This window comes from Exophiala spinifera (genome assembly GCF_000836115.1).
Source record: "Exophiala spinifera strain CBS 89968 unplaced genomic scaffold supercont1.2, whole genome shotgun sequence".
NCBI lineage: Eukaryota > Fungi > Ascomycota > Eurotiomycetes > Chaetothyriales > Herpotrichiellaceae > Exophiala > Exophiala spinifera.
In genome coordinates, this window is record NW_015622514.1 from 791,969 (window position 1) to 819,325 (window position 27,357).

General features: G+C 53.4%; 11 protein-coding genes across 11 annotated transcripts; 6 read left to right on the forward strand and 5 right to left on the reverse strand.

The window, feature by feature from the left end:
- Positions 1-3,585: 3,585 nt before the first annotated feature.
- PV08_02573 (uncharacterized protein) lies at positions 3,586-6,993 on the forward strand (the record flags this gene model as incomplete). Its single annotated transcript, XM_016376931.1, has 1 exon — positions 3,586-6,993. One exon carries the CDS (start codon positions 3,586-3,588, stop codon positions 6,991-6,993), a length of 3,408 nt encoding a protein of 1,135 aa, XP_016238501.1.
- A 1,002-nt stretch (positions 6,994-7,995) lies between these two features.
- Positions 7,996-8,993, forward strand: PV08_02574 (uncharacterized protein; the record flags this gene model as incomplete). The annotated part of the gene is made up of 3 exons (XM_016376932.1): positions 7,996-8,257; positions 8,334-8,450; positions 8,611-8,993. 3 exons carry the CDS (start codon positions 7,996-7,998, stop codon positions 8,991-8,993), a joined length of 762 nt encoding a protein of 253 aa, XP_016238502.1.
- A 452-nt stretch (positions 8,994-9,445) lies between these two features.
- On the forward strand, positions 9,446-11,443 carry PV08_02575 (uncharacterized protein; the record flags this gene model as incomplete). The annotated part of the gene is made up of 1 exon (XM_016376933.1): positions 9,446-11,443. The coding sequence occupies one exon, from the start codon at positions 9,446-9,448 to the stop codon at positions 11,441-11,443; it is 1,998 nt and encodes a 665-aa protein (XP_016238503.1).
- A 589-nt stretch (positions 11,444-12,032) lies between these two features.
- Positions 12,033-13,184, reverse strand: PV08_02576 (uncharacterized protein; the record flags this gene model as incomplete). Its single annotated transcript, XM_016376934.1, has 1 exon — positions 12,033-13,184. The coding sequence occupies one exon, from the start codon at positions 13,182-13,184 to the stop codon at positions 12,033-12,035; it is 1,152 nt and encodes a 383-aa protein (XP_016238504.1).
- Positions 13,185-15,241: 2,057 nt separating this feature from the next.
- Positions 15,242-15,742, reverse strand: PV08_02577 (uncharacterized protein; the record flags this gene model as incomplete). The annotated part of the gene is made up of 1 exon (XM_016376935.1): positions 15,242-15,742. One exon carries the CDS (start codon positions 15,740-15,742, stop codon positions 15,242-15,244), a length of 501 nt encoding a protein of 166 aa, XP_016238505.1.
- A 1,880-nt stretch (positions 15,743-17,622) lies between these two features.
- On the forward strand, positions 17,623-18,414 carry PV08_02578 (uncharacterized protein; the record flags this gene model as incomplete). The annotated part of the gene is made up of 1 exon (XM_016376936.1): positions 17,623-18,414. The coding sequence occupies one exon, from the start codon at positions 17,623-17,625 to the stop codon at positions 18,412-18,414; it is 792 nt and encodes a 263-aa protein (XP_016238506.1).
- A 336-nt stretch (positions 18,415-18,750) lies between these two features.
- PV08_02579 (uncharacterized protein) lies at positions 18,751-19,672 on the reverse strand (the record flags this gene model as incomplete). Its single annotated transcript, XM_016376937.1, has 2 exons — positions 18,751-19,163; positions 19,363-19,672. The coding sequence occupies 2 exons, from the start codon at positions 19,670-19,672 to the stop codon at positions 18,751-18,753; spliced, it is 723 nt and encodes a 240-aa protein (XP_016238507.1).
- A 366-nt stretch (positions 19,673-20,038) lies between these two features.
- On the forward strand, positions 20,039-21,841 carry PV08_02580 (pre-mRNA-processing protein 45; the record flags this gene model as incomplete). Its single annotated transcript, XM_016376938.1, has 2 exons — positions 20,039-20,176; positions 20,231-21,841. 2 exons carry the CDS (start codon positions 20,039-20,041, stop codon positions 21,839-21,841), a joined length of 1,749 nt encoding a protein of 582 aa, XP_016238508.1.
- A 694-nt stretch (positions 21,842-22,535) lies between these two features.
- PV08_02581 (uncharacterized protein) lies at positions 22,536-23,423 on the forward strand (the record flags this gene model as incomplete). Its single annotated transcript, XM_016376939.1, has 1 exon — positions 22,536-23,423. One exon carries the CDS (start codon positions 22,536-22,538, stop codon positions 23,421-23,423), a length of 888 nt encoding a protein of 295 aa, XP_016238509.1.
- A 728-nt stretch (positions 23,424-24,151) lies between these two features.
- On the reverse strand, positions 24,152-24,667 carry PV08_02582 (uncharacterized protein; the record flags this gene model as incomplete). Its single annotated transcript, XM_016376940.1, has 1 exon — positions 24,152-24,667. One exon carries the CDS (start codon positions 24,665-24,667, stop codon positions 24,152-24,154), a length of 516 nt encoding a protein of 171 aa, XP_016238510.1.
- A 781-nt stretch (positions 24,668-25,448) lies between these two features.
- Positions 25,449-26,945, reverse strand: PV08_02583 (uncharacterized protein; the record flags this gene model as incomplete). Its single annotated transcript, XM_016376941.1, has 6 exons — positions 25,449-25,542; positions 25,591-25,753; positions 25,800-26,553; positions 26,609-26,705; positions 26,759-26,795; positions 26,852-26,945. 6 exons carry the CDS (start codon positions 26,943-26,945, stop codon positions 25,449-25,451), a joined length of 1,239 nt encoding a protein of 412 aa, XP_016238511.1.
- Positions 26,946-27,357: the final 412 nt, after the last annotated feature.

The following is a 27,357-nucleotide window of genomic DNA, read 5'->3' on the forward strand; positions in this document are numbered from 1 at the left end:
CCTACGTCTGAAGTTGCGGCATGAGGATGTCGAAGTCCTGTACGAGTACGAGGTGAGGTTGTCGAGCGATGGCATTGTTGTTTCTATCCTTCAATGCACCTCCGTACCGCAAACTTCAGTTAAGCCTTTCTGAAATCCGGAAATGAATCAGTCACGACTCACTTCATTTGACATGTTATCCCAACCTCGCTTACACCTCTGGTTGCATGAAAGGTTCCACCATAGGATCTCCTTTCGAATGTCCTTGGATGAACCCGCCAAGCCGCTCTGGTTGGATTGGTTCGGGCGCGTTGCACAACCATGGGCTGTACTGGCCATCTTCATGACCCCCCTGACCTGGATAGCTACAGGTAGCTTTCAGAGTGCGGATACTCACAACAACAACAGGGTCGAAAAAGATTGCTGAATGCTAACTGCTCTGCCACATTCGATAGATGTATCATGTGGCAACCCATGTAGCCTAAGCGTCCAAGGGTACGCCTTGAATGCAATCACCCAGGTGACTCGCGTTATCATGGTCCTCTCGGCTCTGTACGGGGTGGAAGCCGGTTATCATGCCACGACAATTCAACCGTCGACCACACCCAGAAACGTACACATGGGGCCACTGTAACTTACTCCGTACAGTGCGGATAGCAAGCAGTACGACAGCCACAGTCCCGACTGGTTCTTGGGAATGTTGAGATCAGGTGTCCAGCAGCAGCATGACCCCTTCTGTACTCCGTGCTGTCAGCAAGGTTAGCAATGATTTGGGCTGTCTACCCACCCTCATGCTCCGTTGCACAGCTCTTTCGACCATTGTTGTACGAGAACTTGAACGCAGAATCCGGTTCGTCCATTGGCGACTAGATCGACTGGTCCAGAACATCTCCAGTGGACTCGATAGCGCGCAAAGTGCTTGGACGAATCAATTACGACGAACACCCTTCTGGAACACCCACCAAATTCTGGAATGAGGTTGTGTTCTGTTTTCATGCAAGCTTGGTTACGCAAACCGGCGCGATTGGACGAGAGCCCTTGAGCAGCTCTTTGAGATGTCAATCACGTTCAAGATGAAGCCGCCATTTCACGGCAACGGCGTGATGTTAGTTGAGAAGAATTGAGCCACACCAAACATCCTCCATACGTTGTCGCATGTCAAAGTCCTGGTGGCTACGAGCACGAGGATCCAAAGTGGATGTTGCCGACGGGCTCATCTTGTAATCATTTACTTAGCCAAGAAGGCATGTACACGACTACGTGATGTGGTGTACTCTCACGATCGTTGACTGGACCAAACCCTCGTCAATGTGTTGTTGATGGACGCCAGGGTGGACTATCACGACTCAATCATGCACATAACTTCGAGCTGCAGCACAGAATGATCGTAAATTGGGGGCGGTGGTACCAGGATGTCATCCTTCAATTTGACACCTGGGTGCTTGCTTTTCCGAACACGGCTGCAACAAGATCTTCATCGAGACCGATACACATTTACCATCCCTCGGAGGTAATGATTTCTTTCTGTGCTACGGGGTTTTGTTCTTGTTGGTGTGACCTCAGAAATAATATGTTCCCCTCCCCAGACTTTTGAGTTTTCCCCTTTCTACAAGCCAGGCATGTTCTCAGGTGTTGTCCAGATTGCATTCGGCCAGCATCTGGGCCGAGAACAAGATGTCAATTATTTTCAGCGTCGCACACAGCTATTCAAACTGTTCAGGCTCCTAACCTGGACGCAAATGACATCCGACGGCAAGGTCTCCTGATCTGTGTATTTGCAGACTCCTGTTGTCAACAACGTCTCTCGCGCTAACTGACAATACATGACCGCTGTTATGGCCGAAACATAAATCGTTTTGAGCTGTGTCTTGCGCTCAACTCCCCTTTAACGAAAATTTCCGCGCATTTCTCCATTCTCTGGAGACCTGACTCGCAAACGCAGGTGAACTACCTCGGGGTTGCTTCTCGCCAGTACCGTTCGCAGTCGAGAGAAGATGGCTTGTGGCTGAGATCGCTTTTATGTCTTGTCTAAGAAATCTCGTCGTATATGTGGCAAAGTTCTTTCTTAGAGGATGGCCTGTCTTTTATGATCTCATGCCCAAGTAATCTTCTCTCGGCTCTGATGTGCAATGCCAAAACCGAGAATAAGTTCGACACAGCGCCAAACTGCCACCATAAACCACAGACGACAATGGCCACATGGCCGCCACGTCTCTGTCGCGGTGGATCGGCTTTTGGTTTGGGTAGAAGTGCGTTGCACAACAGGTGAGCGTGATGATTTGAACTTGCCGTGTTGACCTCTCCTCTCCCTCTAGGTCCCGCACGTCCTTTGCACGATCGGCAATCTTGTCACCAGGAACTTTCCCGGTCGTCGTAGTACACATGCCATCATAGCCCGTTGCAAGCACGACAATGCCCGCGGGAAAATTTTCTGCGATCGCACGGGATCAGGTTTTTCTCGTCAAAGCCCGGAATAGTTCTCGTGCGATTGGACCACTTTGATTCTTCCCATCGATGATGAGCTGGCAGGCCCCGGTGTCGAGATGACAGCCGCCGCCGCCGCCGCCTCCTCGGGTGATGTCCTTCCGATAGAGACCAGATCCGTCATGGCCAACCCAAAGCTTGAAGCCTGCCTTCCGGAGACCTTCCAACCTTATCCTTCTCTGCGGCTTTAATTTTGTCGGTAAGATCAACGTCAAGAGAGAATGGGACAGCGATGGGCAGACTCTGACCGTAAGCCTCCGCATCTTCCATCGGTGAGCCCGTGCTCGTCGTACAGGTCCTTCATGAAACATGAACCGGCGCCCGGAGGCTTGAAGAACCACATGTGTCCCCCGGTGCGGAAGCATGGTCACCTCGGCAGCTCCAGCCTTCCAGCCTCGCAGTAGTTCTGCGCGATGTAGTGGTCAGAGTTTCGTGTATCACACCGACCACGATGCCCTTTTCAGCCAACAGAAGCTGCGTTCTGGGTGGCATCCTGGTGCTGACTTCCACGGTAGACTGTGGCCTTTGAAAACGCGCGGCGATGGTATCGATCTTTCCTTACAGTAACGTGACGGGTCTTTCTCGTCTGGTATTTCCTGACTCCAGGCTCGAACTGAAGACGGGTCTCAACGAATCTTTAGTTTGATGGGTGGTTAAAGATAAGCCCTCAATTGAGCAGAGTCTGCGGTGTGACAACCTCGAGATATCCCGAGGTGTTTGGCATTCCACTCGCCGTTGGTGGCCCTGTAGATTACGTACAGTCAGGGGATGCCGGGATGTGCTCGCTCCTCGGCCTGCCCATCACTGCTTAGCGTCTACTGGAGACGGCGCTCAATAAGCACTTAAGGTGCAGTCTACAGGTACGAGGTACATGGAAGTAGATACTTCTTTTGGAGTGCGGAGGCAGGGAGGACAAAAGCGTGTGCTAAGCCCGCATTACCGAACACAACCGAGCTCGGGGCCGCGGCACTTCCACCCCATGTCTCGCCCATAAACACTGCAGAAACACAGAATAGCGCAAAGGCAAAGATCAAAGATCGATCATGATTGTGCGTGACACGAGAACGCTGCCGCTCTGCAATAGATGAAGCAGCTCCCGGGTATCTCAGATTGGGCGTCAGAATGTCTCCCTCTCAGCCCCTCAAGATTCTGATAGCCAATCGATCGGAGATCGCGTGCCGGCTCATCAGAACATACTCGGTCTACCCGAACGTCCAGACCGTGGCCCTGTTCACTCCGGCCGAGAAGGATGCGACACACGTCCGTCTTGCGACGGCGTCGGTGGCGCTTCCAGAAGAAGGTCCCCGCGCATATCTCGATGCCGCCAACATCGTCAGCATTGCCAAGAAGGAAGGATGCTGGGGCATCGCGCCGGGCTATGGATTCTTGTCCGAAGACGCCGGGCTGGTGAGACTGTGCGAGGACGAAGGCATCGTGTTCATCGGCCCGTCGAGCGAGCAGTTGGCGCAACTGGGTAACAAGGTGAGCGCGAGGTCATTGGCGGCAGCCACAGGCGTCCCGGTCCTAGCTGGCACCAAGACAGTAGGCGACCGAGGCTCTTCCATCGCGGAGGTACTGGCCTTTGGAAAGAGCCTGGGGCCAGGCAGAAAAATCATTCTCAAGGCCGCAGCTGGCGGCGGAGGGCGCGGCATCCGAATCGTGGATGACAGTACCGACGAGCAAACCATTCGCGAGGCGTACGAAGCCTGCCAGCGAGAGGCACAAGCGTCCTTTGGCGACGGGAGCTTGTTTGCCGAGCGATATCTACACGGTGCTAAACACGTCGAGGTCCAGCTTCTCGGAGACGGCACTGGACAAGTTTGCCATTTCTGGGAACGAGAATGTTCACTCCAGCGCAGAAACCAAAAGGTCGTCGAGATTGCCCCTTCGCCTTCCATCACTCCGCGGCTTAGGCGAGCCATCATCGAAGCTGCGGTGAAACTAGGACAAGCAGTGAAACTGCGCAGTCTCGCCACGATCGAGTTCCTTGTCGACGCAGCAACCGAAGACTATTACTTCATGGAGGCGAATCCCAGGATACAAGTCGAGCATACCATCACCGAACAGATCAATGGCATAGACCTTGTGGATTTACAGCTTCGGATTGCTTTGGGACGAACGCTGGCAGACCTGTCCATAACACGGGAGCCACCACCTCCTCGACTTACGTCCATACAGCTCCGCATTAACGCCGAAAGCTTCAGGCAAGATGGTACCACGCAGCCTGAGGCGGGGACTATTCGGCAAGGCTATTTTCCCACGGGAGCAGGCGTGCGAGTCGAAACAGCGCTTGACGGATCCCGGCAGCATGCTGTGAGCCCTTTGTTTGACAGCCTTTTGGCAAAACTCATTGTCACCTCGTCGTCATATGAGTCGGCGCTGCGGCTAGCTCGTTGGGCCATTGACGAGACAAGGATTGTAGGATGCAGGACGAATCAGGCGTTCCTGATGGCTTTGCTAGATCTCCCGGCCGTGCAAGACGGCAAGAGCAACATTTTGACCATCCAGGAGAACTTTGAGGCGCTGTACAGCTCCACGCAGAAGTTCGAAGACACGCTGCAGGCCAAAGCTGGCCGAACTTTGGAGGAGTCAGCCTCACCAACTGGGGATGCGGCTAAAGTGGAGCGACCGCCTGGCTCCGAAGAGCTGCTCGCACATCTCACGGGTGTTGTTCTTTCAATTAAAGTGAATGAAGGCGACAAGATCACCGCTGGCCAAGAATTGGCCATTCTTGCAGCGATGAAGATGGAACACTCGGTCCGGAGCGACTCCAACGGCACTGTGGCGAAGGTGGCGGTGACGCCAGGACAGCAAGTAAATGCCGGCGATGCTCTTCTCTTCACCATCTCGGACGGTGATACTTCATCTGGCAGAGCACAAGACCCGGCCGAAGCTGAAAACCCGGAAGAGCTACGACCGGAGCTGACGGAACTGAACGAACGCAAGGCCTTCCTGCAATATGCTGGCCGCGACGAGGACGTGGCCAAACGCCATGCAAACGGATACCTCACAGGCCGAGAAAACCTCGACCTGCTCGTAGACAAGGATTCATTCATTGAATACGGAGACCTCGTGGTTGCGGCACAGAGGAAAAGGTACCCGATGGCCCATCTCATCGCCCGAACAAGCGGAGACGGTATCATCGTGGGCTGGGCGAAGATGGACTCTCATCCCGTCGCGGTTGTCATTGGCGACTACCTCGTGCTGGCGGGCACGCAAGGCCACTTCCATCATCAAAAGTTGGACCGCATCTTCCAGTCGATCATTGACCATCCTGCGCCCGTGGTGATGTACGCCGAAGGAGGCGGTGGAAGACCAGGCGACACTGATCACCTGGGCACGGCCGGCCTCAAGACACCATCGTTCGCTCTCATGGGGCAGATCAAGGCCAGGGGCATACCTTCGGTCGCAGTAGTAAACGGGTACTGCTTTGCAGGCAACGCGGCACTCTTGGGAACGTGCGACATCATCATCGGTACACGGGGTGGTTCCAAGGATGCGCCGTCGAGGAAGACCACCACAATCGGCATGGGTGGTCAAGCAATGATCGAGGGCGGCGGCCTAGGGCGATTCGAGCACGAACATATCGGCCCGGTCGACGTCCACATGCGCTCCGGTGGCATCGATGTACTCGTAGACACCGAGGTCGAAGCCGCACCGATGGTCCGCAAGATCGTGGCTCTTTTCACCCATCCGCAGCTGTCACCAGCAGAGAGTCCCTACACTTCGGACCCTCTTCGCCTGCGCACGGCGGTGCCGCCACTGTCATCTCGTCGCCGGGCCTACAATGTCCGTCGCGTCATCAACCTCCTTCTGGACGATGACAGCTTCATTGAGTTCTGTCCCGAGTGGGGTCTCTCTGTGCTCACGGGCTTTGGCCGCATCGACGGCCGCGCAGTCGCAGTCATCGCCTCCAACTCTTCGTCCCCGCTGGGCGGCGCCATCGACGTCGCATCCGGGGCGAAAGTCAACCGCCTGTTCAGGCTCCTCATCCGGCTCGGCGGCATGCATATCCTCAGCCTCTGCGACACCCCTGGGTTCATGGTCGGCCCGGACTTCGAGCGCTCGACCGAGGCCCAGGGCGCCGGGAGCACGTATCGCTGCTTCGGTGACTGGTTCGGCAACTCGCAGGAATTTGTCCTCTCGGGCGGGCGCGTCCTGGGGGTCGTCTTGCGAAACGGTTTCGGACTGGGCGCGCAGGCGATGCTCGGCGGTGGAAGCCTGAACAACAGCATGTGCGTGGCGTGGCCCAGCGCCGTCTTTGGGGGCATGGGGATCGAAGGCGCCGTGAGGCTCGCGTACAGGAAGGAACTGGAAGCCATCACCGACGTCGAAAAGAGGAAGCAAAAGGAGCAGGACATGATCGATTTCATGTACGACGAAGGAAAGGCCGTCAACATGGCCATGGCGTCCGAGATAGACAGCGTGATTGATCCGGCCACGACGAGGAAATGGCTGGAGCAGATGATCAAGGTGCTACCGGAGAGAGTGCCGAACTACGTCAAGGCAAGGAGAAGCGCAAAGATATGAGAGAAACAAAATGTACATCTGCGAAGCTGGGAATTTTCGGCGTGATCGGTATGCGTGGATCTTTTCGTGCAGGAAACCTCGAAAGGATCCCCGAACGGGGCCATATCGGTTTCTGGTAGAGTGGAGGCTGTAGAGATACAATAGGACTATACAGTAGACTATGTAGAGAGGGAACGGGTCTGTGTCAAACGAGACGATGGTGTGTGAGGTGAGTGAGTGAGTGACGAAGTGAGCGAGGACAGTCGCACCTCGTCGCTCGAGCCGTGGGGATTCAGAATCTATGGCCCTTTTGTGTAGAGGCAGGCCATCCTCATGGCATAAAAGTCACAGCTGGCAGCTCCGTTCAGTCCAGCACATCCAGGAGTTCGATACCCCTCACTCGAATAGGTTTTTGATCATCTAGCTACCCACAGAGGTAGGTAGGTAGGTAGGTAGGTAGGTAGGTAGGTAGGTGGGTAGGAAGGTAGGGATGAATGCAGCCAGCGACCCCCATCGTCCCGTTCAGCCTTGCGCCGACCCTTTTCAAGTACTCGTAAATACGGATACTTGGCTCGATGTGGAAACACGCAGCCTTGCGGTTTCATCGGCAGCCATATCCGGAGGCAGAGCTCGGCCCATCTTGAGAGCAATCTCGTTTGTATCAACCATAGCAACGGACGACCAAGTCTGGAGACCTTCCTACGGCGCCCATGTAATTCGGCCTAGATAGTCCGTGTTACATGTAGCTTGTCTTTGCTCTGGCTGTATATCATACGTAGAGTGAGAGTGAGCGAAGAGATGGCGGTCTCTCCATTGCTCCTCTTCGTCACTAGGTCGCGCCGACTCTCAACATGACATCACGGGCTTTCTTATTCCCAGGATCCGTTCCATATGAACATTGACGGTGACCGCGCGTCCGTCTGTTGAATTTTTCCAATCTTCAATAGACAGACGCTGTTCGTCGTCGTCTCTCACCTGCAATCACCTCAACTCCAACCTAGATCGTCGAGGTGAACAAGAAAAATGAATCGACATCAAGTAGTCGGCCCGGGCATATCGACCGTGGCGGCGAGACTGCTCAAGTTCAGCCCGACGGCGTGGTTGAAGTCGTGGCTTCTGTACCTTGGAATTCAAACACACGTCGGACCGGCGCAGCAGCCTGAAATGAAGCCGCTGCACAACATCTGCGAGTACCTTCACGCTCTACACATCTACACGGACGAGGCCAGACGTGGGGAGGTCAGAACGGTCAGCGCCCATCATTTCTGCTCCCACGTCAGGAAAGGTGAGACAAAATCCAAGACGCCTGCCGGGCAAGTGATGGACAGGTGGGCTGACAGCATTGACTGCTTTCCTTCCAGATCTCCGTCAGTGCTTGATATACGATTCGTGCAAGCCAGACGCACGCCTGATTGGCGTCGAATACATGATTCCAAAGGAGAAGTACGAACAGCTCGACCCCGAGGAGCAAAAGTATTGTAAGTGTGTTGCTGAGAGGAAACTCACCCCCCCCCCCTTTCTCCCTCCCCCCAAAAACATGGTCGTTTGTTTTTGGTTCCAGTCCAAGCCGACTGTCGCGTGCTGAAATTTTGAGATGACGCTCTCTCTCTCTCTGACTGGGACAACGAACCGTCACAGGGCACTCTCACGAATTCGAGGTCAAGTCAGGCATGCTTGTACTTCCGTACCCAGACTCACACCGGCACCGCAAGGATGCTTGGGACGAGCTGGAGACGGAGGCCATGGAGCAGGTCGTCGGCTTGTATGGCAAACTCTACCATTTCTGGGAAGTGGACAAGGGCCACGAGCTCCCGCTGGGCCCGCCAAAATTGATGGGCTCCCTCACCGGATTCGAGCAACTGGACGTGGATGAAGCGATGGCGCCGAGAAACAAGCAAGAAGGGATCGATCAAGAGCAGAAACGACGGTTGAGAGAACCTATACCGCTGCCGGGCATCCCTCCCAATGCCGACAACTGGTGGCAGGAAGCACAGCGGGAGCGCAGGGGAATTTATGCGTGAAAAAGCACTCGACTCGACCCGATCCAGGATCGCAAAGCTCCAAATGCCATCGAACTGAAAGTACTGGTCAGGAGGAGTATAACTGGAAATAAATGCACACGGTTGTACATTGCTCGCGAAGGAGATGTGTGAGGCGGCAATGGTGTGACATGGAGCAAAATGTACACAAAATGACGTAGTTACGACATATGCAACTACATACCGCAGACGATTTGAGTAATTGAATTCATCGATTCACGCTTCTTCAATTCGTTGTCCACGACACGGTACTTTCTCTTATTACTCACCACTGTTCTCATCTCTTCTTCTGTTTAGCGGCATATCTCATCATCTATTGCAAGCATTTGCCGGAAATTATTCTATTCCGGCTGTCCAGAACCAAGCAACTTCGCCTTCCAGTCATTTCCCCTCCACCTACCCAACCGCCCCTCCACCCACGTCTCTAGCAGAAGATGTTCAAGAAGAAGCCACAGATCAAAAACCTCTCCCCTCTCCGATCTTCCGACCGTCGAAAACTAGCAGACCAGATCATCTCAGACTACAAGGTCCACATACCCACCCTTCAAGAGATCGATCCAACAGCCTCGACTGAAGAAGTCCAGGCCGTTGCCTCTTCGAACAACCCGACTCCTGCTCTCACCTCTACTCGAACGTCGTTGGTCCCGGAAACATGCCTGTCTGCTCGATTTTCGACACATGCCGGAGCGACCGCCACTCTGGTGTCTGGCACAGTCTACGTAGGCGCGCGTCCCGGACAAGAAGAACGAATATTGTGGATACAGTATGGGAAAGATGCGAAACTATATCCTACCGTGTACACCCTGTGGCATAATCCAGGCTTGGTGCCGTTACTCCATACTCCGGACTTTGTGATCGAGAAACTTCGAACCGGCGCAGATCTTATGACCCCAGGTCTTGTCGGTGGGCCGCCGTGGCCAGAGGCTGCCAAACAAGGTGCCGTCGTTGCTGTCGCTGGACTGGAAAGACCTACTGTGCCGGTGTGGGTAGGGACGTGCAAGATTGACATCTCCAGTTTGGGTAGGGTACAGGGCACGAAGGGTGCAGCGGTCGAAGGAGTGCATTGGGACGGCGACGAGATCTGGAACTGGAGTTCCACAGGTAGTGGCGGTCGGCCTGCGCCCGAAAGGATTGAAGACTGGGAATTGGAGTTCAAGGGTGCCGCAGAAAGACTGGCGGATCTCGACCTGGACGAAGATGGGGACGCTCAAGAGGAGGGCGGCGTCGCCCTTGAACCGGCAACAGAAACACAGAACGGCAAGGCTGTAGTCGTTAATGGGAGTGGATCGATCGAGGATGAGGAGGAAGCCGCCGAGCCCGAGCGAGAGCCAACAACGGCCGAAGTCGACGATGCCTTCCTCAACGCCTTTCTCTATGCCGTGCACGAAGCGAAGAAGAACGGCGAGCCCCCACATTACGGCATCGACTTCCCCATCCAGCCTTCGTTCCTGATAGCAAACATGGTGCAGCCTCATTTGCGGATCCAAAACCAGCACTACACGATCAAGAAGACGTCGTGGAAGAACACCAAGAAATTCATCAAGTACCTGGACAAATCCGTTCTGGTCAAATCCAAGGACCGCAACGGAGGCGAGACGGTCATCCTAGATATCGACTTTGAAGATCGCAGGGTAGCCAACTTCACACCTTACAGATTGCCCAAGCCAAAGCAGCCGCAACACCCGAGCGGCTCGGCGAACGACGGAGGCCAACCCGCGGCGACGACCGGCGGCGGCGGAGATCCGTCTGTCGGCCAGAAACTCAGCATACAGACAGTCTACCGAGCGTCCAGCAAACTCGTGCCTGACCTGATCCCGTCGAAGACCACCTTCTACACGGCTTCGCAGGTGTCGGCGTTTTTGAAAAGGTACATCGAAAACAACCCGGAGCTGACGAAGGGCACGTCGTCGCCGCGCTTCGTCAAGCTGGACCCGTTTATCGCCAACAACATCCTCGCTTCTTCGAACTCGTCGGCCGCCAGCGACACGCGGACCCTCGCAGCCGGGGAAGTCGGCCGCGACGTCCTTCTCCGACGGATCCTCGACGACCCGCACCTCTGCCTCCCGCACTGGGTCTTGCTCCGGAACGACCAGAGTTACGACCCCGAGAATCCCGACCCGGCGCTGAAGCCCAAGGCCGGCCCGCCGCCGCAGGTGGGCGTGGTCGTGGAGAAGAGATCCGGGACCAAGACGGCGACCAGGATTTCCGGGCTGGAGACGTTCGGCGTCAACCCGCACGTCCTCGGCCCCGAACTGCAGAGGAAGTGCGCGGGCAGCGCCAGCGTGGGTCAGCACGTCGGCGGCAAGCCCGGCATGTTGGAGATCCTGGTGCAGGGCGACCAGAGGGACGTGGTGGAAAAGGAGCTGGGGAGGAGAGGCGTGGACAAGAGGTGGATTGTCGTGGACGATAAGACCAAGAAGAAAAAAAAGTGAGGGCGGTCAGAACCCCCCCAAGCAAGAAGTCAACTACCGAATAAATTAAACAAACTCCCTGTTGAGAAGAAATCTCCCCTTTTTTTACTTGTCACGTTACCTATCCTACCTTGGCTACGTACTTGGAATCTATGTACCCGTCCAGATGTAGGGAGGTAAGTAGGTACCCCGTCTGTCCACATCCAGGTTACTCGGAACTTGGATATCTAGTTAGAACCATAAGTGGGTGGCAATGACCATACAGTAAGAAGCTTGGACACATACCTGCCTACCTGATTAGGTACGAATACTATTTTGCTTACTTACTACCTTATATATACCCCATGAAATAGAAGTAATAAGATTTCCAAACACACAAACAAGAGAGCTGTATGTGCACCCAATGCCCATTAATAATAATACCTGGCTTGCTTGCCTGCCTGTCTATTCATTATAGTCATGAAGAATAATACACATCCCCAAATTTTGAATGGTAGTCATAAAGTCTTTTCTCTGGCCTTTTGCATTGCCTCTGTCATGTACAAATCAATCAATCGACCAACGCTCATGACCATTCCCCACCCTTGTGCGTGCGTGTGTGTCTCATATCCTACAGGGAAACGTCGTACTTGTAGCAAAAAGGACCCGAAGTTGTGCTGATGAGTTCGCCAATGGTGTAAGGCTTAGTCTCGAAATAGCCCCAGCCTGGCTGCTGAGAGTCCAGAGTTCCATTAGGGCTGGGTGGTGCGTTGTAGGCGGTCAAGGTACCGTACACAGCATCGGCAAGATCCGGATGACGAGCTTGCCATGAAGTGTACAAGTTGTCAAGGAAGGCGTGCAGTGGCCACCAGATGGGATCTTGCACCGACACGAAAATGTTGGAGCCGGGCGAGCCGACAACAAAGTGAGCCCCAGAGTGAAGACCTAGAGAGCCACCGCCAGCGACGCCGTTGATCAAAGTATCAAAGGTGGCAATATCGTCACTCTCCAGTGCCTCGTACAGGGCAGTTTCATTGCACCATGTTTGGGCAACATACGTGTTGAGATCGCGCGTCAGGCAGGATTTGTTGAGGGCAAAGGTATTTTCAGGCAACGGCAGACCTTGGATGAGGTTCTGGATCGAGATGGGCTGGATGGTAGTCTCCATGTTGGCAAATGGACCGGTGGTGACACAGCCGCCACCCGAGCCATGAGGGAGCGAGAAGTCTGGCGAGAGAACGACGGGGCCCGTGTCCACATATTCACCATCGCCAGACATGGAGTATTCGGAGCCATCGAAGACAGCGCTGCCGCGGAGATTGTCCGCGGTGGCAGGCCAGTTCCAATAGGGAAAAGCACCCTTATAACCACATGTCCGTCTCAAGTCCTCCTCGAACAGATGAAGGTAGTATCGATGCCATGTCAAAAAGTAGGCCGAGAGATGGACGATCTCTGTTAGGTTCGTGTGCACAACTGCATAGTCAAAGTATCGGTTGATGGCAGCAGGGTAGAGTGTCTGATCCAACTGGGATGGCTGGTCCATGATGCATTTGATGGCGTCGGTGTAGGCCTTGCGTTCTTGAGGAGCCATGGAATCAAAGTCCTTGCGGATTTTGACGTTGTCATCTGTGCATGCGTGGTACTTCCCAGGGAAGTGGTTGGTATTCCAGTCGTCGATATGGGGGAAATGGGGAGTCGGCCCCCACGGCCTGGGAGCAGCATTAACGACAGAAAGCGTGGCCGAGAGTGCCAGGAGAGTAAGAGATAGTAGTGCCCTAGTCATATTGAACGACTGTGATGTGACGAGACTATTCTGGAGCAAAACGAAATGACGATGGGAATGCAAAGATCGAAGACGATAAAGTCCGCCGCAGGTTGAAACGAAAGTCGGTCTCACGCTGAGACTTTTTGGAGGAAAGAACGCTCGAGAGACGGAAGGAACAAAACAGACCAAGGCAAGTGAGAAGGAATGCCCATATACACAACGAGATACTCGGTACAGATGGCGTGAACGGAGAGAGCGTGCTGAAAAATGGTCAGCCAAGTCAAGTGAATCTTACTGTGGAGGTGGCAGGCGAATCCGATGGGCCATAAATTAAGGACAGGCCAGGGCAAGACACAGCCGAGACTTGAGACAGCGAACGAACAGGGTGAGGATGGAAGGGCAGGGCAGGACATTCCCAACGTCGCGACCAGACGACCAGAACAGGGCCATGGGACAAACACCAACGAGGCCGGAAAACGGAACATGCGATGCAGTGTGAGGGAGACGCATTGCTATTTTGGGGTTTCACAGGGCCGGGGCTTAATTTGATGCATGTCACGGCGCATCTGACGGGAGGGTGATCGTCAAGATAGACATGAATCATGTCCAGCACCGGCTAGTGAGGCCTCCCATGCGTCAGTACAGAGAACGCTTACTCCGTCCGAGGATTGATTTGTACATATTGATCGGCGTCTCTCAGGCATCGGACGAGGCTCATCTTGGCTGCCCACCAGATGTCCGGACAAGGGTTCAACACACGGGGGATAGGGATTGTATCGTGCTGAACAGAGAGATATCAAACAGGTGATGCACAGTCTCTCTCCACTCTGAACGTCCAACGGTTCATGCCACCATCACCACCACCACCACCACATCTCCGTGCCGTATAGCCAGATCCTCCTCCGCCAGCCTCATCCCAACCTCCCAGCGTCTCCCTCCTCCGTTCTCTTGTCCGGGGCGGAGCCTCGACCCATCCCCGCTGCGCCTCCTAATAAGCCTCGCTTGATCCCCTGTCGGACCCTTAGCCTCCCTTCAACCACTGGAAGCTAATGCACATCGCGGGTGGCCGTGCTATTTAATAGTACAATACATACGGATACAAGCATGGAAACCATGGTTCGTAACGGGGTAAACGTCGCGAAACATCCACCACGATCGTTTAGAATGCTCTCACGCGACTTGCTCGATGAGAAATAAAAACACTGCATTTCACCTCGTTGCTCTCGTATGAATAACCCGCCCTTCGTCCTGCTACGGCAACGACAGCCTTGGAGTAGAACTAACCTCATGCCTCATCGTTTCACCGGATCCCCCTGCGTTAGATTCGTACGACGTGTTCGCAACACAATTAAAAGCTTATCCTCCCTGACCGCCCCGCCATTGAGGTTTTCCAGGTGCTGAGAAATTGGCCTCTGCCAAAGCCGTAGTACTAGTTAATGGCCAACTCCCCCCGGATATGCTTCGCCGAGTCTGAGTTCCCCAGCCCTGCGGACGACAGATGGCAACGTATTGTTTATTTGTGTGCTATGGAGTATCAATGGTTAAAATGTGTCAGAGAGCGGGACTACAGTCCCGAGGCTTGATCCTGAATGATCTGAGGACGCAAAGGACGATAAAAGGGGTCTGGTTGGAGGCCTAATGGGCCAAGCGGCTTGCTGGGCAATCCAAGGGACATTCTCAACCGACTTCATGAATCATGAGTAACGGCCCGCCACCTCAGGTTCCGATGAGGAGCTAGACTTCGTGATGCCCAGCCAAGGCTGTAAGAGCACAGAGGACATACCCGCTCAAAGGCATGTGGTCTCGCGTGCCAATGGATAGTTGCGGACGAAGCAGGCTTTCTCCCTTGAATGAACCGGACCATCGCAACACAGCATCGATGCAGGTCATGCTCGGAATGCTCCCAGCCACCTGCACGGAACTCTTGTCATGTGTCACCTTGTCGCCCATGAGAAGTCGGAGTAGCCCCTTTGAGACTCGGCTGCGTTGAGGAACCCATTTTGAGCCAAGCTTGCGCTTCGTGCATTCTTGTCTCGATATATTTTGTTGGATCCTACAAAGACGTGGGAGCTCTCTCAGTCGTCGCTGTTTATTAATGGACCAAGATAGACGCCTGTCCAAATGACCTGGCCCCTTTTAGGATCCAGGATGCTAGCACTGTGCGTCTGCTCGTTGGTCGTAGGGGACATTGAAACCCACTCAACCACTTCTGATTGTGTTATGCTGGTGATCCTCTCAGCTTCCTCAGTATTCAGTCTGTGTGTATGTTTGAACTGCCCTTTGGTCCTCCGCACACGGGATCTCCACTTTGAAGAAATGCAATCAAGGCGGTCTTTGCTCTCTTCAAGAAGTTCTTCCAGCTCAATTGCTTTGTGGGAGCGAGAGTCAGTGGCTGCTTTCGCGGCAGGGGTTGCTATTGCCGACTGAGGATGATGGAGTAGCTCGTCATGATTTGTAGCGGCGATGAATGTATCTGAATGTCGGATCAAGCCAGTACCGTAGTCTTTTTCGATGACAATAGCTGAGATGCCGTCACAGAGGATTAGATACGCTGCCGTCGTGTGGAGAGAGGCCATGTCATCGGATATCTCTCCTAGTGACTTGACTTGGCAGTCACTGTTAGTCTCTGGAAGTACATAACTCCTCAAGATGCTGGATATCGATCGGCGGTAGCCTAACAGAACAAGGAGATGATTCACGTAAAATTTGAAATGATCGTGTTTCGTTTGGGCGTTGTGGACAGCTCAAAAATTGAGGGATAGGCTAAGATTTGGACGAACACCCGTCAAGACGCCAACGAAGCCAACGTAGGAGACGCTGCTTGCAAGAACCTGACTAGGTCTAGCAGACTTGCTCCGAACGAAGTTGAGCTGTACAATGACAGACCGAAGAGGATCCATCGTTCAGTCAAGAGTGCGGAAATGAAGCATTTTGGCCTCGCTTCTAGGCTGACCAGGCTCCAATGATTTACCAGCGCCGGAAGTGCAACCCATAAGAAGGTCTAGGACTGTGTTGAAGGCGACCAAAAGATACATCGGCATATCGACTACTTCAGCTATGCCGCGCAGCTCGGCTGTTTCAATTGGGGGAGCTGAGTCGTCTCAACAACAATCGAGCGAGGCGCTTAACCGAGCCATGACAGCTGGAAGGCAGGCCTATGTCTGCTAGCAAGCTATCGAATAATATTGAAAGATCCCTGAGACGATCTTTGTACTCCATTGCAAGAGCCTTGTACCTTTCTTGCGGAGGTAGATCTAGATCGATCGTGAAGGTTGGTGCCGGACTGGGGGCATGTCTAGCTTCTGCAGCCATCTCTCAACGGGCGCGAGATTTGAGGAATGTGACCTGGAACCAGAGCCTGATCAGGTGGGCCAGTAACATTGTGCGGCATCGAACAGCATATCTGAGACCAGTGAAGGTCTGTTGGCCTTGAGGACGATCATCCGATTTACCTTGCGAGTTGTTCAGAAGTGCAGCTCGTACAGCATCTCATGGTTGACTAGATTGCCTACGCGGACTTTTTGCGAGCGAGGTTTATTCAGCCTCGACGTTGGGTTCGGCAGACTTTCCAGCTTCGTTTCCGCAGCCAGCAACAACAAACCATGCAGAATACAGAGAGACACCGAAGGTGTCTAATTGGGGAGGTTCTCATGACAATATACGTTCTCATCAGTCGAGGCCCTTCCCACATTCAATGATCGTAGTTGATGTCCTTTCCTTGGCCGCCACCCGTCCCAAAGGTGCGCCCAGGGTCGTTGACAGGTAAAGGACGCTGACTCGAGGCCATGTGGCCCAGGGAGCGGCCATTGATGCTGCCATGCATGAGCTGTATAGATCTGGATCTTTACATTGCTACACATCGATTCCTCATCTGCCACTGCCACTGCCACTGCCACTTCGTATTGTCTCCGGCAGTGAGGTGTAACAATAGCACGAGCCATTGAGCGAAAGAACAACGAAAGGAACTTTCCTTCACCGGTCGCCCTCAACCGTCCAGCCTTCCAGAGAATTGAGGGTTTCGATCTCGAATTCACCTGTCCGCTCTTTCCTGGTATTTAAATTTCTGCCACGCCTCGCGACTCGCTCCAAAAACTGCCCGAGTCCCTTTTCACGCTCTCATATCTTATCCTGCCCGATATCATTCCTGACTCAGACCCGACAGATCAACCTCAACGACCATCATGTGCTTCGCTTGTGGTGGCTGGCCTTGGAATCGACACTTGCAACTCGCTGCCGAGCCTGTCAAGCAAGAGTACATCTTCCTTGACGACAACGTCGAATTCTACGAGGACCGTCGCACCGTGAGTGAAGACTGAACACGCTGCCTGCCTTCCTTGAGTCTTGTGCGACCCTGTATCTGTCCTTTCACTCTTTCCTCACTCTACCCCTCAGCATTCCTAAGGACCAACATCTCTACACCTTTTGCAAGCACTATCGACCACAGCATTGCGAGACAATGCCAAACTACTACAGCTACCAAGGCCTCAATCCTTCCGCCTTGAACAGTGCAAGCGCTGCTGGACACTGGGAAGACCCTGCAGACTGGCCGCGCACTTTCTACTATGTCTCAGCTGCTGACGGAACCCAACAGGGCATTCACCCACCAGCACCCGTCTATCAGTCGAACCAGGCTTCTCAGCCAGCCATGTACTACTTTGCCGTCGGTATTCCCGTGCTCCCTCTCCTTGCTCTGGCTAATTTGCACCAGGGCAATTCATCTGCTCCCGCAGGCTACTACGCGAATGGACTCTACTATGGGACTGCTCCTCCTACTGCAACATCTGGTTGGCCTTACACCTGTTACCCAGTTTCCACTGCCCCTGTTGCCAGCCCTGCCTGTGGTACGTTCGCCTACTCACCATATTACACAGCACCTTACCAAATCCCAACCACGACCGTTGTACCCTGGATGCAGACCTCAGCATCAGCTCAAGCTGCTGCAGCCGTTGCCGCCAACGCAGCTCTTCAGCAAATGCCAAATGCGCCTGCCTTCTTTGTTGGAGCCACCGCCACCGAGATACAAGCCCAGAACGCCATCCTAGCTGCCCATCTTGCTGCCACACAGTCTCAGCCAACCATGCTTGCTCCATACAAACCAGGTTCGAGCCCACAATTCTGGTGCAAAGAGTTGGACGGAAGTTGGACATTGCGAGAGTATGCCGACACCTTGAAGGGTGACTTCCCATCGGGTCATTGGGAGCGCCATGGAACCAGCGGTTACTATTACTACGTTCGTCACTCCGGCTGAGCGGACTCAGAGGCCCTGGCAGGAATATTGAACTGGGGAGTACTCGATTACGAACGATGTCATATGCAGTCAACGTGCTGAAACACGACGGTGAAAGGGCCTTTCAGCCATCAAGCGGGAGAAGATGATCTCATGGTGATGAAACTTGGTTAGCACCGTCGATATCATTGTACGCAGGAATTGCTAGTCAGTTATGGAGCTCAGACGTGGCTTGGTCCAAGCAGAATGAGAACTTGAAATGAGAGCCTCATATTATTGATCAGTCAACATGAAATCGTTGAATCAGAGCAAAATTCGCGTGACGATCATTTGGTTAACGTGTTGGGACTTGAGATATTATTGTTTTACGTGTCCAATGGCACTCTCCATCCATAATTTCGTGTAAAGCTGGTGTAAATAGACCATAGTTGAGGGCATTGGGTCACTCGTCTTGTCCTTGACCTCAGGATCGCCCTGGTAGAAGATGCTCTTGAGCCTAAACTCCGCAAAGCCATTATCAAAGTCCGTGGTTGCGCTGATCTCAAATAATCCATCACTCGGTCTGTTGGTGTCTGGGTTATTCAACGGGGAGTCTCCACACCGGATGAGAATCGACGTAGGAGTCTTGTCTAGCACGACGAAATGGTCTGTTATCTCGGTGCCCTTGTCATAGGTTGAAGCTTTCAGCTCTTGTGGATCCCACAGCTGGTGGGCTGTTGTGGTGTTGTTTCGCCATTTGCGGTCCAAGTATAGCCTTTGAATGGTATATCCTGTTTTGTTTGAAGGGCAACAATGGTCGGTCAGCCTGGTTCCATCATGCATGCTTTTTTTTGCTCTTGATAAAATGAGAGAAAAAAAATCCAAATCCAAAAAGTGATACCCAGGTACGCAAAACGACAACCATGGGGTTCGCGGACCAATTTTTGTTCTCTTCGATTCAAAGACGGGTGGGAAAATGGAACAACATACCTGGACCGCCCCAGATTCCTTGACTGAAGGCTTCGACCAGTTTAGACCCTCCCTTGTGGGCATCCTCGACTAGGTCTGGACGGATTTTGAAAAGAGGTAGCCGTCGCACACATTCATCATGTGTCGTAGGGTTCTGGAATGGGTTGAACTTCTTATACCACGTGCTCTGGAACAGTGGTTCTGTCGATGGGGTGAATTGATCTGCTGGCGTGAAGTGGCAGTGTTTCGTCCATACGAAAAATGCGCCGACGGATGCGAGGCCTGTCACAGTTAAGCCTTGAAGGGTTTTGGAGAGCCGTGAGGGACCCATGGTGGCACTGAGTTCGACGGTTGACGTATCCAGAGGGTTTGAAGGGCGATATGGCTAGCCTTGAGCCGTCGAGGGAAGAAGAAACGATGGGGGTTTTTGAACTTGAGAAAGCGACAGCGAAATCTCGGCTGCTGGACCGTTTCATTGCCGACTCGATCGGCGTCTATAGACTGTTCCCCCCTAATGCGCGTTCCTCGGAGCATTAATCATCCACCGTACTCCTTCTACTACAATCCGCTACGGCGGCACAAACTTCCCCGTGCCACAATTTTGAGATTTGAATGATTTCAACCGCAGGACGTCGCGCGGGGACAATTTTATTTTCAAGGCCTGAATAACACTTTGTACAAACACACCACCACAGCCATGGCGACCGGCCTTTTCGCCTCGCTACCGAAACCCAAATACACTGGCGAGCACGAAGAGGTTCCTCTGCATGCCCAGCCAAAGGGCCCTCGAATCGTAGGGCCGGGAGTAATCGATGAATCGCAGGTTGTTCTAAAGGTTGGTGTTTCTGATCATCCGCGACGACTTCGTACTGATCCGTTTTTCCTACAGCGCTCTGGCCCTCCTCCTTACGGCCAACGATCAGGATGGCGACCTCGTTCGGCAGAGGATTTCGGAGATGGGGGTGCGTTCCCGGAAGTTGCAGTTGCACAATACCCTCTTGATATGGGACGAAAGGGAACGTCATCAACGTCGAATGCTCTTGCAATCCAAGTCGACGCGGAAGGCAAGGTCAAATACGACGCACTCGCGAGACGTGGCCACAGTGATAGCCGAATCATACACTCGAGTTTCAAGGATTTGATACCGCTTCGGCAACAGGCAGATGCGGGCGACCTGAGTCTTGACAGGCCCAGCCAGGAAGAAGTCCTGGCAACAGCGGAGAAAACAAGGCTCGCTCTGGAGAAACTGGTGTCGGGGGCTGTGGCGGCTCAAAAACCGAAGAACGTCAAAGGCGTCAATCGAGAAGAAGCTACGTATGTTCGGTACACGCCTTCAAATCAGATGGGCGACAATTCCAAAAAGCACGACTACGTTTTGAAAATCGCCCGACGGCAAGAGGATCCCATGGCACCACCAAAGTTCAAACACAAGAAGATCCCTCGAGGACCACCTAGTCCTCCCCCTCCAGTGATGCACTCGCCGCCACGGAAATTGACAGCAGAGGACCAGGAAGCCTGGAAAATCCCTCCACCGATCAGCAATTGGAAGAATCCCAAGGGCTACACCGTCCCGTTGGACAAGCGATTGGCTGCTGATGGACGAGGACTGCAGGATGTCACTATAAGTGATAAACATGCACAGTTTGCCGAAGCACTTATGACGGCGGACCGGCATGCCCGTGAAGAGGTCAAGCTCCGCGCACAGATGCAGCAAAAGCTGGCGGAGAAAGAGAAACTGGCCAAAGAAGAACATCTGCGGGAAATGGCTCGAAAGGCCAGAGAAGAAAGACAGGCGGCGGCCGGTGGTGGCAGGCGAGATTCGGATTCGAGACGAAGATCGCGGCCACGGTCGTACTCTGGTTCGTCGTATGATTCGAGGTCTGACAGCGAGGAGGAGGCGGCCAAGGAGCGAGAGCGTGCCCGACGAGAACGTAGACAGGAAAACGAACGACAACTACGGCAAAGCAGGATGGGAACCGAGAAACGCATCCAGATGATGGCCAGAGAACAAAATCGTGACATTTCCGAAAAGGTCGCGCTTGGGTTGGCGAAGCCTACACAAAACAAGGAGACCATGTATGATTCTCGACTGTTCAACCAGACGTCCGGGTTCGATTCTGGATTCAACGAGGACCAAGCTTATGACAAGCCCCTGTTTGCCGCTGCAGATGCTATAGACAGAATCTATCGACCGACGGTGAACCAGGACGAGGATGAAGAAGGAGATGCGGATGCGGCCATGGACAAGATTCGAAAGTCCAGCCGATTTGGCGATCTTGGCAGGGCACCCAAGGAGGGATTCAAAGGTGCCGATACCGCTGAACGAGAGAGCGGTCCCGTCCAATTCGAAAAGGACAAAGATGATACCTTTGGCAATGACAGCTTCATTGGGGCTGCTTCTGGAAAGCAAGCTGGTGAAGGCAAGAAGAGATTTGGATTGGAAGAAGCCGGTCCGAGTAGCAGAGACAGAAAGAGGGCGAGGGTTGACGAAGACGATTAGAGGCGCCGTCAAGGGATGTTTATGGTTATACAATGGCATATCTTCCGGGCTTTACTCTGGGCAACTGATATGTGTCATTTTCAATATGCCCCGGTCTTTCCGAAGTGTGTGTCTTATTAGTCTCCTTTTGGATTCGATATCATGCTCTCGACGGCGTGCTCCTGAAGCTGACACCACCGACGAACCTTTCTTGCATTTATGCAGAGAATGAAAAACTCATTACCACATACTTTACACCACCGACGGTCTTTTACGAGACGACCCGATGTCAATAGATCCTCATTGGTCTATAGGCGACACTTCCCCTCAAATGCAATCGCACTTAGTTGGTGTACGATACGTCTCACACGACCACCCCAGGCAGATCGGTGAAGCTGCCTCTCGAGCCTACAGCACTCTACTCTCTACTTTCACATGCTTCATACTTTGACTTTATACTGTACCAGCAATCCCATATGGTGCAGCGAAGATGTCGCAATTTGATCAGGCTATCTAGTGTCCTAGTCGCACGCCTCGGACAATCGTTCTGAGACAGACACTTCATCCGCCTGGTCCGGCCGCTGAGATTTCCCATACACGTCGGGGTGAGGGAGATTCATGCCTTTTAGAAAGTCGCATCTGCTGCACACGAGACACACACACACACACACACACAGAAGCAGCAAAAGGTAGAAGTAAGACAAGACAACACTCCATGGCATCACAATACGACGAGATCGGCCTCTCGTACGAATCCCTCAAAGCCCTGCCCGCGGCTCTGGTCGAACGAGCCAACCTCCGCGCGGTGATGACGCCGCTGTTGCAAAAACGTGGACCGACAACACGTCCCGACGACAATGACGGGGTGAGCGTTCTCGACCTCGCGTGTGGGACAGGGTACTACTCCCGCCTCGTCCTGACGTGGGGTGCGTCACGGGTAGTCGGCGTCGACATTTCGCCGGCGATGATTGAAGCAGCTCGATCACTTGTCCAGTCCGAGGAGTGCTCCGACTCCGGCCCTGACAAGTCAAGGCTGACCTTCGAAGTCGGCGATTGCACGCGTCCACTTACTTTAACTTCCTCTCCGGCGCGGGAACTCACACAGCAGCACTTCGACGTCGTCCTCGGTGCATGGCTGCTCAACTACGCCTCGTGTCCGGCCGACCTCGTCGCGATGTTCACAAACGTGTCCTCTCATCTCAACCCAGGAGGTCGCTTTGTAGGCATAGTGCCGTACCCGGCACCCGATCTCGACGCGTTCGCCGAGCTGTTCGACCCTCTGCTGGAATCGGATCGCAACCAGGGAGGGAAGTACGGCGTCACAGTGTCGTACGCGAGCAGATTGCCCGGGGGATCCGGCTACCGCACGAAAGTCACGGCGCACGTGAAGCCACGGGAGTTTTCGTTTGAGAGCTTCCACCTCGGACGAGACGTGTACGAGGTTGCGGCGAGGGACGGGGGGCTACTCGGAGCCTTGGAGTGGGTGGACGTGCAACTGCCGCGGACAGAAGAGGAGAGTCGGAACGAGTACGGTGTCGACCTGGAGTTTTGGGATGGATATCTTGACGCGCCGCATTTTGGGATCTTGGTCGTTGAAAAGTAGGTACCATGCCACGAGTAAGGACCAAAGGTATTCTTGCCATTTTGCTCTCTTCATACATACCTCCTAAGTAAAGGAAATGTTGCTCTCTTTGAAGGAGGAGCCATTTTAATTCTCTCTCTCTCTTCTCCTCCCTCTCCGGCATTCCGTACTCAGTATACATGAAGATGAACCCACCCTGAGGCCTTTTTCTTTTTCTTTTTTGGGGGGGTTTCAGTGTAATCATAACCCCTCCCTGTAAATCCTCCAGATATTCAACATTCTCGCCCCCTGACCTGGCGTGAATCCCGTATAACACGCGTCGTTGCTATAATCCATGAAATTGTGAATGGGATCCGGCCCACTGTACCCCTGAGGACCGTACGGTTCGGCTCCGATCCCATTGTATCCTGCTGGAACGCCAGAATTCGGACAACTGTCTTTGACACTCGAGGGACAACCGTCTACACATATCCACACATCGCAGTCAGTCAGTCAGTCAGTCAGTCAGTCAGTGACGACGCATACCAAAAAGTGAGGAAGGACAAGCAAGCAATACAACCAGGGCGATACTGATAACAGCTAGTCAATGTTGACCTGTTTTTCTTTCTTCTTCTTTCTTCTCCTTCCTTATTCTGCTACTTCTGCTTCTGCTTCGTCCTTTTATGTGTAGTTAACCCTGGTTTTTCACAGGTGTTGTCCATCGCCTATTGCCTATTGGGTACCCGATGTTTGAAATCCGAGGTCCGAAATCAAAAAGAAGGGGGGACACAGCAATACTCACTCGTACTAGTTCTCTCCTGGGGCGTGTCTGCAACGTAGTCGCCGAAATCCGAGGCGGCGCACGAATTCCCGGCGAAGGTGTGCAAGAGCCCGTTCCAGTGGCCTACTTCGTGAGCGGTCGTCCCGCCTAGATTGTACCCTGCGTAACTCCCGCCGGGCATCGTGGCGCTGAGGATGTTGCACCCGTCGAGCGCGTAGGCCGCGGGATCCATGCCCGCGTACACGCCGGCCACGGGGAGCGTGCAGAAGCCCAGCAAGACGCTGCCGGCCGGCAGACCGGGCGTGTTCGAGTCGGCCTGCAGCAGACTCTGGTAGTAGACGTTGAGCGCCGAGTAGGTGCCGCGGCGCAACGCGCGTTTCATGTTCGCGTCGTCGCCGTTGCGGGCCCACGTGTCGTTCGTGACGCGGTCGACGCCCGCGAGCCGAAACCCGATGCCGGCGTCGGTGTATGCGGCGGCCAGATACTTGAACTGGTCGCGGACCATGGTGTCGCTCACGTAGTTTGAAGAGGAGGAGGAGGACGACGACGACGAGTCCGCGACGATGTGAATGTACGTGTCGATGGTGTACAGTGGGTTCGGAGCTTGACGACGATCGTGATCGTGATCGTGAATTATACCACCGTGATGGCCGGGAGGATCTCTTGATCTGGGCCCGGACCCCAGAAAATTATCGTGTCGCTCTTGTACACTCGTCGAGTTCCAGAGATCGTTCCCCAGTCGTTCGCTCTCCTGCAGCCAGCGGTGTGTAGATGTCAGATCGCTCGACGGGTGAGACGTCCCACACGATCGGTGTATGGGCCTGTATCGCGGTATACCTGCGACGGCTGAACCGGCCAACCCCAGGGAGGAGGCGGTTAGATACAACAAGCAACAACAACAACAATTCAATGGCCGGGACAACATAGCAAACACAGCCAACAACCACAAGATCAGAAAAGGACTTCCCGGTTCACAAAACTTTTTGGGGGTTGCTGGAGTAAGTATTCTTGTGAAATAGCTTCAACAATGCATCGAGCACAGACACGCCTCACGTTGGCGAAGCGATGGAGTCGAGGAATGTGGAATGTCATGTTGCTCTAGTATACTCGACGACGATATTTGCAAGTCACCGAACTGAAAGGAATTGCAGCTCGCAAGATTTTGTCCGAAAGTCGGTGAAATTTGTGCCTTGCATCCCTATATTCCAATCAACGCCAGCGCCATCCCCCAACAAGATAGAAAAACAATACACATCATCGTTGAAATCATACACTGTATCATATCTCTAGGCACCTCCAGGTCGCACTTCGCGGCCGGTTGACACACCGGTTGATGGGCTGTCGTTGTTCCAACTCAAGTAAGTGTGATCACCGAGTTTTCTGTGACATCAGCGCTAATCCACACAAGAAAGGCGACGGAAGACATACCTTGGCTTGATCAAGTGTGCGATGGTAAAGACTACTCCCAACACGATGCAAAGGCCACCAACCGCTACATAGGCAATACCCAAAAAGCTGTTTTTTCCACCAACAACTGACCTAGTCGATAGCAGAATGCTCTTCTTTCCAGAGTAGACGGTGACAGGGAAGACTGAATGCGTTAGAACAGTGCCTCACCCGCGAATGAATGCACTTACAGTCATAGATATCCATCTGATATGTTCCTGCTGTCATGGTTTCGTTGTCGTTGCGCAACGCCAGCTTGCTGAAGGTAGGCAATCCTGCGGTTCTCATCCAAACCTGGAACTCTTCGTACTTGGATAGATCCGGGATTGGATTTTCATCTGTGTATCCATCCGGGTACCGCACGGCCCAATTAGGCGGGGGCGATACGTCGAAGTTGGTATACTTTGTTCTCTTGTATAGTGACGCATCCGAACTCCAAGCGATGCCTTCGTTCGTCATGCGGTATTGCTGGCTCTCCTGTCCACCGGAAGTACTGACTGCAACGGGAGAATTGAGGGTGTCATTGAATATCGAGTTGGCAATCAGGCCACAAGGGTAGTATGCTTTTCCATTGTGATCCAATTTCAAAGGGTTGCACGAGCTATCATGAATCGTGTGGTTGCTCAGGAAATCGCCCTTCAACTGATCAGTATCAAGCGACTTGACGTATCTTCTGTGGTTTTGGTAGAAGTTGGTCAAGCGGTAGTATAGGTAGACCGGTGGACCAATGTCATTCGGAATCGAGAACTGGAGTGTACAAACTGGCGTGTTTCGTAACTCGACGCTGTAAGGAGGATGGGTAGTGTTCAGGGTCCTTCTCCATAGGGGTCTGGCGGTCGAGTTGGACGATTTAAACGAAGTTGAGACCTTGCTCTCGGGGATCGCGGTAAATGATGTGGTTGCGGTGGTATTGCAGTCGGTATAGTCAATCACCAACTCTTGGACCTGGAGCGGAAATCAGCATCTTCCCTGGTCTGGTCCAGGTGTCTCTGAAACTTACGCTCGCACTCGCCCACAACAACAGTCCACCGATTGGAGCGAAGATAACACCGATTGCGAAGAAGATGGGTAGCACCGTCTTGGGAGTCAGAATCGGCCTAAAAGGAGGTCAGAGTCGCGGTCCCGAGCGTGGTTTACTAGCACGACTTACTGCCATGCCTTCAGCCGTTGCTGTCTAAAAGCGGTGTCTATCAAAGTCGTTCGTCAGCGATTCTTCAGTGTAGAGCAGAGCAGGCGGTAATACTGGCTGGGCGTCGGCTCTTCTGTTTCTTAGGAGGCTCATTGTGAGGGTCTTCCTCGTGTATCGAGTCCGTCTGGACCACATCTGTTTGCGACATGATGGCGGATGCTGTTTGCAGACAAGAAAGCACGCGTCTGAAAGGATATAAAGAAGGCTGACAAGACCCTTTCGAGCGCAGTCGAGAACATGGACGCCGGAGTGGCAGGGCTTCGTCCACTCACTCAGCATGCGCCATGCCCGCGATTCCCGGAAACTGGCGCCATTCCGCTTTGAGGACTAGCGCGTCTTCACAGCCTCCGTACAATTTCTACATTTTTTTGTGCTGACCGAATCCTCCTTCTTTTCCTTTTCTTCAGTACAAAACTCATTCACGGACATGATTTATTGTAGGAGCCAGGGCTGCTTCTATGCACCTTCTCTTTCTCCTCTGCAACGTGATCCGAGATCAAAATATGCGCCGTAGCTGGAGCTGACTAGGACTCTTTGCTACAACAAAGATTACAATGATG